We start from the raw sequence: 19665 nt of genomic DNA on the forward strand, positions 1-19665 counted from the left end.
CTTCTTCACATCAAGGGAAAAAAGGATATGTATAAACTCACCAAAATAAGGACAGCAGGAGTAGAAGAGGTCTTGTGTAACCAAGTCTTTGCACTCCTGAAAACAATGTTGCTTGTTACATTTATACTTGTATCACTTATCTAGACGGGGCGGGGATGTAGCTCAGTCGGTAGCGCGCTGGATTTGTATCCAGTTGGCCGCTGTCAGCGTGAGTTTGTCCCCACGTTTGGCGAGAGATTTATTTCTCAGAATCAACTTTGTGTGCAGACTCTCCTCGGTGTCCGAAGACCCCCGTGTGTACACGCAAGCACAAGACCAAGTGCGCACGAAAAAGATCCTGTAATCCATGTCAGAGTTTGGTGGGTTATAGAAACACGAAAATACCACGCATGCTTCCTCCGAAAACGGCGTATGGCTGCCTAATTGGCGGGGTAAAAAACGGTCATACACGTAAAATTCCACTCGTGCAAAAAACACGAGTGTACATGGGAGTTTCAGCCCACGAACGCAGAAGAAGAAGAAGAAGACTTATCTAGACATTGCATTCCTAACTCAGAAAATAACTATAAACTCTCACAAAACCAACAACAAAACTTGGTACATAAACACACCATCCGCTAATAAATCTCTGAAACAAACAAGCAAACAAACCAAACTCAAATAAATAAAGACCACATGTTATCCCAACATTTCCTGTACAGAAGAAATCAGCTCAATAAAACTCGTACTATCAGATGTCAAAAAGGAAAAGTGCAGTAAATTACAATCTTTACTGTAACTTTCAAATTACAAAAGAACTCAGAGGGCCCCAAAGGGGGGGTATCATCACGATCACGGGAAGGGAAATTTTAGCTTTCACGATCACAGTTACCTTGATTTTTGTTTTCACGATCACAAACACCTTGACGAATAGAGGATCATAGAGTGATACAGCTGTGAAAATAAAATGCTTTGCAATAATGCCCATCACGATCACAAAAACAAATGACGATCACGATCACGAGACTTGATTTTTTTTGTCATCACGGATCACGGGCAAAGTCCCATCACGATCACAGAAATGGAAATTTCGCCAATCAGTCACAGAAAGGTCAAAAAACGCCAATCACGATCACGATTTTAAACCCTTTGGGGCCCTCAACTCAGCTTAATAAAACTTGTACTATCTGATGTTAGCTGCCCTACACGCCACCAGGCGTGAAAGGCAGTAAGTAAGTAAGTATCTGATGTTAAAAAGGAAAAGCACAGGAAATTACAATCTTTACTGTCACTTTCAAATGACAAAAGGAACACACAGAGACCAATGAACACAAAATGCCTCAACACCAAACTGACCTTTGCCTCGGGAGCAAGAGAAACAGCGACACTTTTCTCTTCTTCTTCTAGAGACGGCAACTCTGCGAAAAAGTAGCCAACAGGCATGCAGGGTTGCTGAAAACAAAACACAAACTCATTTCAGACATAGTGTTGCACAGAGGGTGCCAAATAATGCACCCATTTTCTATTTGTCTACAAAATGTTTCTACCTTATTCTCACTCAGTTTTTCTCCCATAAAAGCAATCTTTGATGTTTAAGATACAATTATTGTGGACAACGTTCCTGAATTTACTTTATTTTGCAACCAACATTGATAGTGTCCACACATCTACAAAGAAGGGTCTTTCGTGGGCCATGAAGAAAACCTTGGAATGCATTGAAAGTAAATTCTAAGAGGCAGAAATTGTCTCAAATCAGAACAAAGGTCACTTTGGCTGCAGATTTTCCAATTCATTATATCCAGAAAGGATTCTGTAAATCCTCCCAGTACCTCCTCTTGCAACAGCAAGAGAATAGACGGAATACGAATATATTCGATTTTGGGAAACAACTCTGTCGAGTTTTGTATGGGTTGTGAAAGAGTGAATACCCTTGCTTTTACTATGACAAACAGGTATGTCTGAAACACGTGGACAAGAGCATGTGTGAATTTATTTGTCATAGGGACTGGGTGGCCGAGTGGTAACGCACTTGCGCTCGGAAGCGAGAAGTTGCGAGTTCGACCCTGGGTCAGGGCGTTAGCAATTTTCTCCCCCCTTTCCTAACCTAGGTGGTGGGTTCAAGTGCTAGTCTTTCGGATGAGACGAAAAACCGAGGTCCCTTCATTGTACACTACATTGGGGTGTGCACGTTAAAGATCCCACGATTGACAAAAGGGTCTTTCCTGGCAAAATTGTATGGGCATAGATAAAAATGTCCACCAAAATACCCGTGTGACTTGGAATAATAGGCCGTGAAAAGTAGGATATGCGCCGAAATGGCTGCGATCTGCTGGCCGATGTGAATGCGTGATGTATTGTGTAAAAAAATTCCATCTCACACGGCATAAATAAATCCCTGCGCCTTGAATATGTGCGCGATATAAATTGCATAAAAAAACAAGAAGGGCAAAGCCCATACGACTCACATGCTTGACCTTGACATGACCTTGACCTTCAAGGTCAAATCAGTAAACCTAGCAATGACATCATACACTAAGAACTGCTTGACATGACCTTGACCTTTAGGGTCAAGGTCAAATAACTAAACCTAGCAATGACATCATACACTAAGAACTGCTTTACACATTTTTCTTACCAAAATACACGTGACCTTGACCCAAGGTCAAGGTCATCCAAGGTCATGCAACACAAAGCTGTTAATTCAAGACATAGGAAGTACAATGGTGCTTATTGGCTCTTTCTACCATGAGATATGGTCACTTTTAGTGGTTCACTACCTTATTTTGGTCACATTTCATAAGAGTCAAAGTGACCTTGACCTTGATCATATGTGACCAAATGTGTCTCATGATGAAAGCATAACATGTGCCCCACATAATTTTTAAGTTTGAAACAGTTATCTTCCATAGTTCAGGGTCAAGGTCACTTCAAAATATGTATACAATCCAACTTTGAAGAGCTCCTGTGACCTTGACCTTGAAGCAAGGTAAACCAAACTGGTATCAAAAGATGGGGCTTACTTTGCCCTATATATCATATATAGGTGAGGTATTCAATCTCAAAAACTTCAGAGAAAATGGGAAAAATTTGAAAAATAGCTGTTTTTTAGACAACATTTATGGCCCCTGCGACCTTGACCTTGAAGCAAGGTCAAGATGCTATGTATGTTTTTTGGGGCCTTGTCATCATACACAGACCTGTTTACCCCTAAAACATTCCATGTGTATTTTCTGGGAGCAAAATGAGGCAAATGTGTAGTTTTGTAATTGAATGTGTAGAATTTCTCGTCGACCTATCACAACAACAAGAACAATGATTGCTACTTTTTACCACATGTATTGATGTAGTTTGCATTTATTCATAGCTTTATCAATCAAGTTAAACAGCGCACAAGGATTTAAAGAACCAAATTTATGGTTGACGAAGCACTGCACAAAACCAAAAACATGTGCACATACAGTGTAACTACAGGATTTCATGTTCCTTCTCAGGCTGTGGTTTGAGGCTTTTGGCGTAAGCACTCTTAAGAGCGTCAAGGTCACTGTCAGTCAGACGACGAACTGCTTCTGCAGGTCCCAGAGGGTTTGACTTCAAAACCAGCAGGCTTTCAACTGTGGCATGTGAAAGACTGGCTCTCTGGGCAGTGTGATTCTTCCGTACACAAGAAAATACTCTTTCACAGTGGGCGCTGCTGTGAGGAATAGTCATTATGCCCCTCATGACCTTCGAGAGATCCAGCAAACTGATGTCACCTTCCTCAGTCATGTTGCCGATGTTTGCCCAAGTCTGGTCAATCCGTTCTGCCTTGCAAGATTGGACATCTCGTGCTTGGTAGGAAGAGAACTGTTCTGTAATGTCGTTGACTGTTGATCCAGGAGGCAGCAGGCTTGGAAATCTGGCGAGGAAGAATGTGACACTGTTGACAGAGGCATCATCTTGGCGGTCCACATCCACCACTTGAGCATGGGCTAGCAGTGGGTCACCCAGAGGCAAGCGGGATTTGAGGTAGTCAACAAGTGCCACAAAGTAGGCTTTGACTTGTTTGTAGAATTCTTCAATTCTGATCTGCCTCAGATGATTTTTTTCTTTGGCCTCCAAGAACTTCCGAGCATCTTCGCCAATGGCAAGCTCGCTGTTGGGCAGAATGTTGTAAGGGAGATTGTATTCAACATCCTGAACTGGTTTGTTTTTTCTTGCAACAGGTTTGACGAATCTGCCAAGCAGTTTTCTCAGCATCAACTCCATCTCTGCTTTCAGTTTGTGAATTTTTGGTTTGTTCGACTGGAAGGCCAGCAGGAAATCATCAAACAACTCAACAGTGTATGCTAGAAACAAACAATATAACTTGTTTGTTGGCGAACGAAGAAACTGAAATATGTTCTCCACTTTGCTGGCAGAGTAGCTGCTTGTTGACTTGGAAGTCTTCTTGATGGCAGCGTTCTCATCTAGGAAGAACTCTTTCAGTGGCTCCCAGTTCTGCAGCAGCCTTCGAACACACCTGCAACAAATAAAAAATTCACAACTGTTTGGCTCTCTCAAATAAAAATAACAATTGTCAATATAACATACTATTCAGATTTTTCTAATCATTTTTGCAACCAAACCTTATCATTGTTATCCTTTGCCAAAGAACAGACCCTGATCATGATGTAGCCCACCTGACAAACAGCAATGTTGTAGTATGTCAAACCTCTCAACTGCCAAATTGTCTTTGCAAAGTTATGATTGTTATCAAACATTATTACTCCCCTTTGCTCATGTGGCATTGGGTTAAGTGTGCTCTTACATTGTCACATTCTAAGAAGAAATCAAGTGAGACATACCTTCCAATACTCAGCCATCGTGTGCATCCGTGCTTCAGAATCTTCTGCTGCTCAACATCATAGAGCTCCTGTGTTCCCTTGAATCTGTCGAAAATGTCGATCAGCGCAGACTCGATGGGAGGAAGTAATTTGGCAGCCGTCTTTGCAGCATTGTGGACCATGTGCAGTGTACAACCAGCCAGGAAAATCTGGAGCAAAACTTGCTAAAAGTCAGCAAAGTTTGTTTGTTTTTTAATTATGAAGGCATATGCATACTAACATCAACTTTCAAAATAACTGCATTCTGAAAATATCAAACAATTTAAACAAACAATACTAATAGTAATAAATTAAGGCTTACATTTTGATTTTAATAGCTACCTTTTCTTGTTTGTCTTTCATGTACTTCAGCACGCCTTTCTTCCAGCCTGTCATCACGTTGGCGTTGTCACACCCCAAACTTAGGCAGTTTCTCCAAGGAATGTTGCTTCTCGTAAACTCCGCCGCTATCAAGTTGAAAATGTTCTCTCCTGAAAAACAAAACCAGATAGCCACATTTGAGTTGGGTTTTTAAGATGTAAAATCATTTAATTACACATTCCCTCCACCTCTCTTATCAATGTATTTGAAGAATTTAAATGTTATTACCTGTAGCTGATCCTTCCAGTACAGGAACACTGAGGAGTTCTGATGTGACAAGGCCCGTGGATTCACTGATAGTTCTGATCACAAGTGGGAACTGCTTAGAATCTCCATCATTTGATCCGTCTGTTGAAACTGTGAATGGTTGTGTCCTCATTCTGTCGCGCAAAGATGTTTTGCTTTGCTCTGCTACCTCTTTGATGACAGCCGTTGCTTTATTCCTGCAGCACTTGACAGCTGTGGCAAAATGAACACACACACAACATTTTAAAATATACATTAAACTACTCACTAATGCTTCCCCCCCCCCCCCCCCCCCCTCCGGTTGGCATAACTGAAAAATCGCTGAACTTGCTTGGTGGCCGCTACTATTACTAATGACTTCGGTCCTCGCTCTCTCTCTCTGACTCCCTTATCTGTTACCATTGTTTCATTCTAGATGCTGTCCTTAAGTTCACTCATCACCTCCCCCCTGCCCTCCAACCCTCTTCCATTCCCCGGCCCACATTCGTTCCCACGGGACTCTGCTATCACTTCCTCCTGCATTACCTCAACACCTCCTCCCCCCCCCCTTTTTAGCTGCATATCTGTCTCTTTTAAATAGAGTTTATGGTCGCTGACCGTTCCCTCTAAACTCACACATAAATGTATTTTATTTTTAACCGACTCCTTGGCCCAGGTGTATTTGTGGTTGTATGCCAGTTCAAGGCAGTTGTTAGATGTCAGAACAAACATTTCACAGCGCTCAAAACACAACCAAACTTTTACTTTAGTTACAAAAACAAACAAACACACACACAAAAAACACACACAGTGTCACACGTCATGATAATAAATTTTAAAAAAACTCACCGGCAGCAATTTTCGAGTCCGGAAATGCAACTTTTACGGCTTCGGTTAGTTTGTCAGCTGTGGAGATCGGCAGATTCGCATCAGCAATGATGTGACAGATCATGGCCTCCGCCTTGGTGACAGACCTTTCAAAAGTCTTTTTTGCCTTGTCCTCTGCCTCCTTGTCGGCACCCTTTTTCACAAAGCCATCCATTTTCTTTTGTTTCGGTTTGCCTTTCGCTTGAGTCACTTCGTCCATTTCCTTGTGGGATTTACTATTCACATGACGGCTGCAATCAAACTTTCCACCGTGACTGACGGAAAAATGAGAATCGCAGACAGTGCAATGAGCATGTTGTTTTCCTTTCCGCGAAGAGACAAGGCATGGGTAGTCATGATGATACTTTGGCAGAAAGACTTGGTTCGGCGCATTGCACGTCTTTTTCTTTTTGGTCGGTGGCCTTTCGGAGACATTTTCTTCAGAGTTCTCATCTTCGTGTGCTCTGCGTTCAGCCATTGTGTCTAAACGCCCACGTGGTTTGGCAGTAACGCGTTCAGTTGTGCCCGGCATTCGCTTGGAGAAGCCTATTCGGCATTAACAAGCTACAACACAACGCCCGCGGGCGCTTTACGCGCTGCACGCAGCAAACGACTGCTGGCCGAAACCATGGATTGGAAAACGGATCGGTCAAGCGAGATGAAGAAAATAATTACGGATTGTGATATGCGTAGCCGAAACAATACCGTTTGCGTAGAAAACGACAGATTTGCGTAGTTGCGTAGTATATCATTCAAATTCGTAGTTTACTACGCCCAATGTGTAGTGTAAACAGGTCTGCATACACCATCTTGCCAAATTTGGTACTGATAGACTGAATAGTGTCCAAGAAATATCCAACATTAAAGTTTGATTGATTGAAGAAAAGCAAAGGTATTCCCTCCTTCACAACCCACACAAATCCGACAGAGTTGTTTCTGAAAATCGTCAATCATGTCAGCAAGATTGCAAATTTGGAATTATTTTAAAGAACTTGACTTTCTTACATAATGGAGCCGAGTGAAAATGTTTGTGTTCAACAACATACATCAGCACTCGGGTGAATTAGAGTAGCCAGCAGAACTTACGTCAAAGAGCCAGCCGAGAGATGTGACGACCAACAGACGGCTGTAGGTGAACCCTGACCTCTTCAGTTCTGCCCAGACTGACCTGAAACAGTAGCACAACAAGTTGTGTAAATGTCAACAGCACTGATCATTCCCTTAAATACAAGAACAAAACTCCACCTCACATCTCATAACCATGTGAATGTAATGTGTGTGTTTTTTAAAATCATCTCCCCTGGTTCACCTGCTTATGGGCAAGAGACAAAACTCAGATCTTCTTTGATCTCATAAACACATGGAAGTAAGCAATCTAAATGCATACGACATGTGAAATAGAGTAAGTGAGAGTGTGGCACATGAGAAAATAACAAGCATTGAAATGGACTAGCGGCTTTCATCCTAAAAAAAATTGTTTTCTTTTAAATTATTCATATTGTTGAACTAACAGATGCCTAATCTAACAAACAAGGAAAAAAACATAATGTACATTAATCCAAGACCAAAATTTAAGCTCACAAGTTTCGATGGCTCAGATAGAGCACGAGTTCAGCAAATCAATTCAAATCAAATAACTTTATTATCTCAAATCTGAGAAACTACATTGGTGGCGCATCAACATGAAGACAAACGGAACACAACAACATTGTTAACATTAAAATAAATGTACTAACTAATACGATTCTCATAAAACCAAAAATCTTGCTGAATACAAAATAAACACCAAAACATTTTCTCTATCTGTCCAAAGTGTTCTCACCTGAGTAGATGCCTGAGCAACATCAAGAGGTACCTGACGTGGGTGGACCTGGGAGCGACAGTGTCCATCATGGCCAAGTAATCCACTACCCAGGGTACAGTCAGGGCCAGCACACCCTTCTCTGCCGCTCTCTCCACACTGGGGCACAGGTCCCACGCCGGGGCAAGCTGAAATCCACAGCAACTGCATTGACTTTTGAGATACAGGCCTCTAAAGCTATTGCAAACATCAATAGGTGATACTAGGGGTGTATCACATCCTTTTTAGACATCAGCCCCCCCACCCCCCCCCCCCCCCCCCCCCCCCCCCCCCTGCAAATGACCTGGAAACAAAAATCTGACAATTTGTTCTTTGTCAGAGAAAAAAAAACCCAGTGTAAAAGCTGACTTCATCAGTACCTGGGAACAGTACTCTGAACAAACTATTTTGAGGTCAACAGCCTGGCAGGTGGACCAGGAATTTAAACTTGCCCGACACGATTTATATACGCCTTGGGAGGCCGGGCAGATGTTAAGGTACACCCCTATTGAAGTGGGGTCAAGCGCCTGTGCTGTCATTCCCAAATATTGATCAAATCAAATAAAACCATATTTGAGCAGAAGAGAAACAGATTTTCAAATCCACATACATTTCTGACCAAAACACTTCATTTTAACATCTGGGCAATACCGCTAAAAAATAATCCTTCAGTGTTTGTGTTTAGTGTATAAGGAGCTATACCTTGTTCCTGAGGGCGATGTTGTCCTGCTGGAGATGTTTGGGCAGCCGGTCCACACCCTGGTAGGGGAGGTAATGCAGGAGTCCTAGGAAGCGCGCCAGCAGTCGCATGGTCAGCAGGGCCGCAGAGAACGCAGCACACTCCTCCTGGGGGGGTTGGGACACAAACACCTGGCATGCTCACTTTCAGATACAGTTTACTTCTTCTCCGACGGGCGAAATGGCGCAGTGGTAAGACGTCGGCCTCCTAATCGGGAGGTCGGGAGTTCGAATCCCGGTCGCTGCCGCCTGGTGGGTTAAGAGTGGAGATTTTTCCGATCTCCCAGGTCAACTTATGTGCAGACCTGCTAGTGACTTAACCCCCTTCGTGTGTACACGCAAGCACAAGACCAAGTGCGCACGGAAAAGATCCTGTAATCCATGTCAGAGTTCGGTGGGTTATAGAAACACGAAAATACCCAGCATGCCTCCCCCGAAATCGGCGTATGCTGCCTGAATGGCGGGGTAAAAACGGTCATACACGTACAAATCCACTCGTGCTAAAACCATGAGTGAACGTGGGAGTCTAAGCCCATGAACGACGAAGAAGAAGAAGAAGAACTTCTTCTCTTTCTTTGTATATGGGCTGAAACTCCAACGTTCACTCATGTTTTTGCACGAGTGGGTTTTTACGTGCAGTGATGTACATTTTTCTAGCAGCCTTTAGGACAATTGTCCTGAAGACTGAAAATCAATAGGACACAGTGTCCTGAGATTGCAATTTCAATAGGACAAAAACACGACTCGTAAAACCGCATTTAAAAAGATTTTTCAGTTTAAATTCTTCCACCTTCCGCGACTGTCATGACTAGATACTCAAAGGATTGAATCACATTTCAAAGTTATTTGAACAGTTGTCGGTTTTTTTTCACTGCCCATCTGTCGACAATGTTTTTCAGGTAGGCATCTGACCGTTCTGCGGGTCCCTCAAGTTTTGCTTTCAGGATCATGTCCTGGGTTTTGACACACAATCGGTTTCTTCGAGCCGTGCACACCAAGTTCTGTGCACTGAATCCTCTCTCAATGATTTATTGCTGAGCCAATGAATGCACTCGAGGCACCATATGGGTTCGGTTTTCTTTTTTTCTTCTTGATCCAACTTGAGGATAAATTAATTCAAAGAATCAGATCCCATATGGTGCCTCGTTCACTCAACAAACTGGTCACACGCAGTGCATACTTTCGCTTGGCAAAACCGAAACCAGCTTTCCTCACGCAGTGTTTACTTTCGCTTGGCAAAACCGAAACAAGCTTTCCTCTTGAAAATTGAACAGTCCGCATGTCCGCTTCATTGTCAAAAACGATCGGACCCTTGACCACTTCTTCTGTAGGTTAATCGGACCTGTGTCCTGCTGGGGTTAAAGCTATAGGTCCTGGGGAAATTGGATCGGTCAGAGACCGGAGACCGACTAAAATGTACATCACTGTACGTGTATGACTGTTTTTACCCCGCCATTCTGGCAGCATAAGCCGATTTCAGGGTAAGCATGCTGGGTATTTTCGTGTTTTTATAACCCACCGAACTCTGACATGGATTACAGGATCTTTTCCGTGCGCACTTGGTCTTGTGCTTGTGTGTTCACACGAAGAGGGATAAGGCACAAGCAGGTCTACACATAAGTTGACCTCGGAGATCAGAAAAATCTTCAGCCTTAACCAACCAGACGGCAGCGGCCGGGATTTGACCTCACGACCTTCCAATTCGGAGGCCGATGTCTTCTTCGCTAGGCCACTGCGCCCGTCAAATACAGCTTACAATTCATGACTCTTCCCTTCAGATACATTAACAGATTTGTACTACACTACCTGTATCCCCCATCACTCCCACCCCCCCCCCTCACCCTTCAAAGAAGACTTTAGGTATGCACTTTTTAAACCAAAAAGTGAAAAGCATCGCAAGTGATGAAAATCAGATTACTTGTTTGCATGTCTGGGTTTTTGTGTGTGTAAGCATCATTGGTACAAATCTTCGAAACACCCCCCCCCCCCAAAAAAAAAAAAAAACAATATGCAGATCTACAATGTACTGAATCAAGCAGCTGATTTCATTGCTTTTAGCTGTGAAGTATCCACAGTTCACGTACACAGTTACAGCTAAATGCACCTTCCACTTCTACATATTTTTAATCAGATAACAGTTACCCAGTCTTTTACTTGTGGCAAACACAAACTAAAATCGAAAATTTTTATATAATATAATATACTTACCCAATTCTTATGAATGCATTGACTTTAGTCCCACATGCTAGATGTCGAAAAAACCTCTCAAATTACCTGCCCTTAGTAGGGTGGTAACCAAGCTAAAAGCGACGCCATAGCCGTTGCTATGGCCTGACCTTGCTCGGTTACCCATAACACCCTGCGCACCACGTGAGCGCCCGCATCCGTAATAATCATTCGAGACTATTAATCAAACAAACACCCCAAGGACATAATCCAGCGGGGACGGATGGGAGGGTATTAACTATAAGAATTGGGTAAGTATATTATATTAAATCAAAATTTAATTAAAAATTTTCGATTTAATCACATATTCTTACTCCAATTCTTATGAATGCAGATTCCCCCTAAAGGTGGAGGGAACCTACTTATGTCCTTGTAAGAACCTGCCCTGCAGCAACTAAAACCAGCAATGAACTGGAGCCATCTAGCCGCGTGCAGGAGAAATCCCGAGGATAGAAACCGATGAACACATCATCTGATCTCCAGTAAGCCGTTTGCAAAGCTTCGTCTAGGCGACCAGAACGCAACACGGCAATAAAAGAAGTGTGAATGCCCCTGCTACGGAGCCTTCTGTGTATTTAGATTCTTTTTGTTTTGCTTGTGTTTTTTAGTCATGCTTTTAGCTTGACTCGCATGCGACTTTCCGTGGTGGTGGCTTCCCCTTTTTGTTCTTTCATTTTTATTATCTTATTTCACTTTTGTCCCTATTTGTTCCCATTTTGCAGCCACCTCTGTAGGTTCGCGTGCGGGTCTAGCTCGCTCTTTATCCTCTAGTTTTCTTTTTTAAGTATGAGCGTCCTGGTACGAACTTTGTTTTGTTTTAATGACGTTAAATATTGTAACGAACTAATTTATAAACAAGGTAGTGTGGCCGGCGTTTTTCTGATATTAATTTCATGTGCCTGTATGGCTCACGCTGGACAGCCTATGGAGTTTTTCCCCGGAGAGCACGGGACGCATGTTTTGCAACAGTAATATTGTAGTAACGCGCAGTATTTTTAGTTCACCTCTGTGGTGGATAGCCTGTATTGGTCGTCACTTACTGGGAAGCCGTTCACGGAACAAGATGTTTTAGGATAGATAGATTTTTTTGCTCTGTTCCGGGGCCCAGTGTTTTCTGCCAGCCTTCAGTTTTGTTTTAAGTTTATTTTGTAGTTCAGGTTCAGTTGCTCGCCTTGAGTCTGTTTTAGATTATTGATGCTGTCAAAGTTTCCACCGCTCCGCGCTTCTCGCACCACGCTCCGCGCTTCTCGCTCACCGCTCCGCGCTTCTCGCTCACCGCTCCGCGCTTCTCGCTCCATGCTCCACGCTTCACACTCTACTGTTCTGCACTCTCACTAAGCTAGTTCTTTCTACTTCACATTTTAGCTTTAATTCGCTTTCTAAACTTAGATTAGTTTTTTCCGCCACGCTCCTATATAGGTTACTTAGCCTCTCCATAGATTTATGTTTAGCCTTTTATATATTGATATTATGAGCTGATTCCGGATTACCATGACATCGACAAGTATTCAATAAACTTTAATTAATTTTCCAATTCTAGTGTTCGTTTTGTTTTGTGAGCGCGTCGGTTCTTTATAGCACCAAAATTACATCCTCCAGAATTTATATAAGCCATCACAGAATCTTACAGCTACTCAAGGGCAAGCACAGTGGAAACTCTGATATTTTTTGGAACATTTTGGATTGTTTTCGACAAAGAACTTTATGAACTTTTGTAGGCCTGTGTTTAGGGCCACTGACTTTTGAACTTCTTATCCTTACGAATCTTGTGAAGAGATCATGAACCTTTTGTCTTAAAGGAACTGTGTTTCGTATCTAGCGAACAATATTTTAATTTATTTTTGTCGGGCCCAGAGCAGAGCAACTTAGGCATTATTTTTAGGTTTGTTGACCATAGCATTGCACACTTCGTATTTCGTATTTTCTTCCCCTCTAGTGAGTGACCCGAGGTGTGCCGTTTTGAATTTTGTTTCTCTATATTTCGCAAGTCTTTGTTAACCTCTACGTTTTCACTTGACTTAAAGTATGGATGAGAAATTACCTTCTCATGAGAGTGCCGAGCTATCCCCTTACACTTTGAAGTTAGAAAGGGATGAACATTTTGCTTCGGACACTGATAGTCGTAAGAATGAAGGCGACCATGATGGCGCTCAGAGCGAGCCTCTAGTTGAACCCTCTCAGACCCAAGACACTTTGAATCTACACAACTTTCCCTCTCAAGCTGAACATTCTCCTACACAGGAAGGTTTAGGAACTGAGCCCTCCCAACAGGCTGCAAGTGCAGAGCATCTCGCTCAACGAAGTAGAGAAGAAAGAGGCCCCGCCATTGTTAGGGCTAGACTTAATGCTGAGGTTAGGGAACTGTCAGACAAGTACTGGGCCATGAGCCGAGCTCATAAGATTATGATCAGCGAGTTGTGCACAGCTTTTAGGGAAACACCAGACAAAAGGAGAGTCCTTAAAGCTCATAAAATAACCCTCTGTGAGCGCCTAGATGAGCTGAATGTAGCGAACTCGAGGCTTTGTCAAGTGGCTGAAAGTGATGTAGCTATAGAAGAGGATCTGAGCGATATGCACATGCAAACGGAGACGCTCAAAGAACAATATCACAGACTCTTTCCCAAGTTAGACCCGTACGCCTCCAGCTCGGACTTGACTTCCACAGTCGCTTCTGGAGGTGCTAGAGAGGTTTCTCTAGATGCTTCTTTGGCGGTTAGCGCAGCAAGATTTAGGTCCCAGCAAATGGTCGCAGATGAAAGGGCCAGACAAGAAGAAACTCTTTTGCTTTTAGAGGAGAAGGCTTCTAGGTCTAAAGCTTTGGCGGCTGAGAAGAAGACAGAGAACAGAGATGGAAAGAGAGTTGGAAAGAGAGTGTGCTCGTTTAGAGAGAGAAGCTCAAGATGAAAGGTTAGCTTTGAAGAAAAAAGAAAAGGAAGTTAAGACTGCACTTGAGAGGGTGGAGAGAGAAGGCAAGATGCAGGAAGAGCATGAAGTTTTTAAGATCATTAAAACTGACATAGAAGACCAGCAAAGGGCTAGAGAAAGATTCATGCCCCAACTACCTCGTGACAGCCCCATTGATAGGTACCTAGGTACTCACAGCACCCTGCATGTAGGTACACACATAGAGAGCATAGGAGATGTGGCGGTAGGGTATGATAGGCACACACAGCACACACAAGATACATATAAGCCTGCGACAGCCGACACCTACGCCCGCCCGCGTCACCAGCCGGCAGCCAACACCCTCGTCTCTGGGCAACATCAGCCTGCGGCAGCCAAGCCTGGACTCCCGCCACTTCAGCAGCCCACGGAGGTCAGGGCTTATGCCCCTTCGCATCTCCAGTCGGCCGCCGAGGATATCCGCGACACTCTTCGAGGCATCTCCAGGACCCTTGCCCAACCTGTCTCCGCTTCTCACCCACTTCCAGCAGCGGTCACAGCCACGGCTCCTACCACTACGACGATGACTACAGCCACCACGATGACGACAAGAGTCGGAGGCCAATTCGCGACCTCCTTTCGGCCTCAGTTTGTCAAAGCTGAGATTCCAAGCCACGAAGATCGTCCTCGCCAGATCTACGCGCCTTCCCGTTTCCCTCACAAATCCCTCAATCCATCAGCGAGACCTTTTCCCGGGCCTTTCCCTGGTCCTTTTCCTGCCATGACCTCCCGAGAGTCTCCGACCTATGTGCCAAGCTTTGCATATGGGCCTTCTGTCATGCATCCTCCCATGCAAACGCAGCAATATGACCACGCTGCAAGCTTTGCTCCTGACACTGACTACACACAGCATGGTTTTCAAGAGGCTCCGGTCACGAGCCCTTCAGACGTCTACTACGGGCAAGATGCATACCTTCCTCAGATGCAAGGCCAGCCAGCGCTCTCCGAGGGTTCTGCCCTAGCTCGTACTCTAGCTGAGGCTCTCCTGATCAACAGGTTACCGACGCAGGAGCCCACTACGTTTTCAGGAGATCCTTTGACGTACCCTCTCTGGAGGTCCTCATTCACTCTTTTGATTGAGCGGCAGGGCGTTTCTGCAGAGGAAAAGCTCCTCTACTTGGAGAAGTACTTGGACGGTCCGGCGAAGGATGCGGTCAAGGGACTCTTTCTGATCAGGGATGCCCAGGCCTATCAGCAGGCCCTTCAGACGTTGGAGGAAAGGTTCGGCAGTTCTTTCGTCGTTGCCAGAGCCTTCCGAGAAAAACTAGATGCATGGCCGGCAATCAAATCCAAAGATGGACAAGCCCTCCGCGCCTTCTCGGACTTTCTTGGACAATGCCTTGTGGCGAGCCGAGTGATAGGCCAGCTACAGAATCTGGAAGACCAAGCCTATCACAAGACACTCATGAGCAAGCTTCCAGATTGGTTGGTGAGAAACTGGGTGCGGAAAGTAAACAAGACCAAGAACGAGAAGAAACGCTACCCTACCTTTGAGGAGTTGTCAGCTTTCATCAAGACAGAGGCAGACATCCTTTGCGAGCCCCTTTTTTCCTCCAGCAAATCTGCCGCCTCTTCCACCTCACAGACCGCCAGTTCAGCAGTCCCCAAGAAAACATCGTACAGTACGGATTGTTCTACTACATCTGCATGTCAAGAGTGTGACAGATGTCAGCACCACGCTAAAACTGTCCTGAGTACGAACTGCGACGAAGTCTGTCCCTTTTGTACCGTTCGTTTTCCGACCAGCTCTTCTTCTCATCCTCTACTCAGATGCCAGAGGTTCGATGAGATTCCCGTTGAGGACAGGAAACACTTCATGTACGAAGCGTCCTTGTGCTTTTCCTGTGCCAGAAAGACTGACCATAGAAGTGTAGACTGCACTACCAGGGCGATATGCGACAAGTGCCAAGGCCCACATCTCACTATGCTGCATGGAGCGCCCAGCTACAGGAAGAAGATGCCCAATCAGCAACGGAATGCCCGGGGACCGCCAGATTCTTCAAGGTTTGTCTGTATCAGTCAAGATGCCCGTGTTTCTGCCTCTGGATCAGCATTCGCGACGACCAACAAGTCAGACAGACCAGTCAGAGCTACCATGATTGTTCCGGTCAGAGTTTCGACGAAAGAGAATCCCACGGTAGAGCATACGACATACGCGCTGCTTGACACCATGTCTTGCATCTCCTTCGTTACTGAATCTTTGAGTGACAAGCTGAACACTCATTCCGAGCCAGCGTCATTGAGGCTGAACACTATGACTTCTCAGAACACTCATATCGAATGTCAGAGAGTGACCGGATTGTGTGTCAAGGCCCTCAACTCCAATGTTTCCCACAACCTGAAAACGCTCTACACGACGGACCATCTCACCAATGACACTGAGAACATACCAACATCAGAGACCGCTCGTAACATCAAGCATTTGAGTCATATTGCCAGCGAGATTCCCCCGTTGCTCGAAGGCTGCACTCCCGGGTTGTTGATTGGCTACGATCATGCAGAGCTATTCATGCCAGAGAGAGTCATCAAGGGAGACCCATACGCCGTTCTCACACCGTTGGGTTGGACCATACTGGGACAAGTGTCGCCAAAACAGTCTGTCCATGACGTGATGCACGTGTCTCTAACAGAACAGTATTGTCCCAGCGAGTACGAAGGTGAATCAGTCACTTTCGTATACCGCACGACACTCGCCGAACCCAGCATCTCCGACCCCCTCCATGCCATGGAAAGGATTTTGAGAAGACCACTACGAAGAAGACCACAACGAAGAAGACCACTACGAAGAAGACCAGTACGAAGAAGACCACAACGAAGAAGACAACGACGAAGAAGACCACGACGAAGAAGACCAGTACAAAGAAGACTAGTACAAAGAAGACCACAACGAAGAAGACCACAACGAAGAAGAAAGTGGCTCCTTCCCCAACGAAACGTTGCTGTCGGAGATGTCGTCGTGCTACGTGACGAAGCCGTATGCAGAGCAGATTGGCCTCTTGGACTCGTGACGGAGGTTCGCCCCAGCGACGATGGACTCGTGCGAACCTGCAAGCTCAAGACTGTCAAGGTCACCTCGAAGACGAGCCATTCCACTTTCTACTACTGGCGCCCCATCTCTAAGCTGACCGTGCTGGTGAAGGCAGACCCGGACACTCAATGACTTTCCCAGTGAACTGTTTACTGTTTTCGACAGACCGTTTGTGCATGTTTGGTCTGACGTAATCCGTTCGCCTTTTTTGACAGGTGGCGCTGTTTTGATTTGGGGAGAAAATTTCGTCTTAATGCAAATATTTTTTGTGACTTTGTGGTTTCTCTCCATTTGTATATATGTTTTTGGTTCCGCATTTTGGAACGAAAGCTCTTGACAGAGGCAAGCGCTTAATGAATCGGTTTGTTTAGTCCTTCCCGCGTGCGGATGCCTGTGCTTATGTTTAAGACGACTGAAGATGTTTTTCTTTGTATTTTGTAGGTTGCGACTACAGTCTTTCATACTGAGTTGCGGGTTATGTAAAGGTGTAAGAATAATGTTGACACGATATGTTGACAGTGACGGACTGACGAAATATGATGTTACATTTGTTGAAAGAACACGTGTGATTTTTAGATTGAGACTCATGAGAGTGCGTTTCGAACAGCTACGTTTTGGATAATGCCGAAAGGATTCTGTAACGTTTCGGATTTTTTGTATTTTGAACCACGTATGAGAGTGCGTTTCGAACAGCTACGTTTTGGATAATGCCAAAAGGATTCTGTAATGTTTCGGATTTTGTTTTTGAACCACGCCTGTATTCGATGATTTTGTTGATTTTTTATGTTGACTTTTGTAAAGACTAAGATGTCTTCGAGGGGGGAATGTGAATGCCCCTGCTAAGGAGCCTTCTGTGTATTTAGATTCTTTTTGTTTTGCTTGTGTTTTTTAGTCATGCTTTTAGCTTGACTCGCATGCGACTTTCCGTGGTGGTGGCTTCCCCTTTTTGTTCTTTCATTTTTATTATCTTATTTCACTTTTGTCCCTATTTGTTCCCATTTTGCAGCCACCTCTGTAGGTTCGCGTGCGGGTCTAGCTCGCTCTTTATCCTCTAGTTTTCTTTTTTAAGTATGAGCGTCCTGGTACGAACTTTGTTTTGTTTTAATGACGTTAAATATTGTAACGAACTAATTTATAAACAAGGTAGTGTGGCCGGCGTTTTTCTGATATTAATTTCATGTGCCTGTATGGCTCACGCTGGACAGCCTATGGAGTTTTTCCCCGGAGAGCACGGGACGCATGTTTTGCAACAGTAATATTGTAGTAACGCGCAGTATTTTTAGTTCACCTCTGTGGTGGATAGCCTGTATTGGTCGTCACTTACTGGGAAGCCGTTCACGGAACAAGATGTTTTAGGATAGATAGATTTTTTTGCTCTGTTCCGGGGCCCAGTGTTTTCTGCCAGCCTTCAGTTTTGTTTTAAGTTTATTTTGTAGTTCAGGTTCAGTTGCTCGCCTTGAGTCTGTTTTAGATTGTTGATGCTGTCAAAGTTTCCACCGCTCCGCGCTTCTCGCACCACGCTCCGCGCTTCTCGCTCACCGCTCCGCGCTTCTCGCTCACCGCTCCGCGCTCCATGCTCCACGCTTCACACTCTACTGTTCTGCACTCTCACTAAGCTAGTTCTTTCTACTTCACATTTTAGCTTTAATTCGCTTTCTAAACTTAGATTAGTTTTTTCCGCCACGCTCCTATATAGGTTACTTAGCCTCTCCATAGATTTATGTTTAGCCTTTTATATATTGATATTATGAGCTGATTCCGGATTACCATGACATCGACAAGTATTCAATAAACTTTAATTAATTTTCCAATTCTAGTGTTCGTTTTGTTTTGTGAGCGCGTCGGTTCTTTATAGCACCAAAATTACATCCTCCAGAATTTATATAAGCCATCACAGAATCTTACAGCTACTCAAGGGCAAGCACAAGAAGCAATGTCTCTTTCGCTCCAATGTAAAGAAATAAGAACCTGAGATAAAGCTCGTGGTTCCAAAAGACAGTAACGTCAAAAAAGGGATTAAAAAAGTCTAACCAGACAGTTAGAAAATCCGAATCTCCCGGAGCGAGAATCCTCCCAAGAGGAGGGAATCAAACACCAGAGGATATTGACCAGGTTTCTGAAACCCCAAAAACCTGGCCAAAAACCGTGAACAAACGGAACCAAAAGCCCTAAGGCTACATCCTCTGGCAAACCCCAAAAACGCATGCGCCTCACTGCCCTATAGGGCTGAGGCCCAGAGTAAGTAGAACAAAGTCCCACGCGCTAACAAGTGGGAGCCTCTAAACCTCGTAAAACAAGGTCCTTTGATCATGCCAACAAGAAAGCCATGAGCAACAGAAGAGAGGCCTATTTGTTTCAAAACAGCTGAGATAGCCGAGACGCCGGAACCTCAAAGAAGAGGCCCAGCTGCCCAAAGCCAAAAACTGAAACAGAGGTGAAAAACCACCTGGCTTGAGAGAGGGGCGCTAAGGAGTTGCACCCCCGCTCTAAATCCCCAATTGGCCAAGGAGGCCAAAAAAGGAGCATACACAGATAAAGTGGAGGAAATATATGCTTCGTGCCCAAAGACCAGAGTCAGAACCCATGATCTAAAACAC

At 44.5% G+C, this 19665-nt stretch overlaps 2 protein-coding genes across 2 annotated transcripts in view; both read right to left on the reverse strand.

Moving 5' to 3' along the window:
• Nucleotides 1–19665, reverse strand: part of LOC138952918 (uncharacterized) — a 39749-nt gene that overhangs the window by 13912 nt on the left and 6172 nt on the right. Inside the window, exons 3-7 of the mRNA XM_070324671.1 lie at nt 8836–8979; nt 8116–8282; nt 7380–7461; nt 1336–1431; nt 42–96 (exon numbers count right to left, since the gene is read on the reverse strand). Of these exons, the coding sequence (XP_070180772.1) occupies nt 42–96; nt 1336–1431; nt 7380–7461; nt 8116–8282; nt 8836–8979 (544 nt within the window). The remainder of the gene's footprint in view (nt 1–41; nt 97–1335; nt 1432–7379; nt 7462–8115; nt 8283–8835; nt 8980–19665) is intronic.
• On the reverse strand, nt 3173–4882 carry LOC138953042 (uncharacterized). The gene is made up of 2 exons (XM_070324815.1): nt 4803–4882; nt 3173–4477 (listed from the first exon to the last, which is right to left on the reverse strand). Exon 2 carries the CDS (start codon nt 4222–4224, stop codon nt 3445–3447), a length of 780 nt encoding a protein of 259 aa, XP_070180916.1. The 5' UTR covers nt 4225–4477; nt 4803–4882; the 3' UTR covers nt 3173–3444.

The sequence above is a fragment of the Littorina saxatilis genome, linkage group LG17 (assembly GCF_037325665.1).
Source record: "Littorina saxatilis isolate snail1 linkage group LG17, US_GU_Lsax_2.0, whole genome shotgun sequence".
Classification (NCBI taxonomy): domain Eukaryota; kingdom Metazoa; phylum Mollusca; class Gastropoda; order Littorinimorpha; family Littorinidae; genus Littorina; species Littorina saxatilis.

Excerpts from the sequence above, each read along its gene's own strand:
- LOC138953042 (XM_070324815.1), bottom strand. The coding sequence starts at position 4,224 with ATGGAGTTGATGCTGAGAAAACTGCTTGGCAGATTCGTCAAACCTGTT.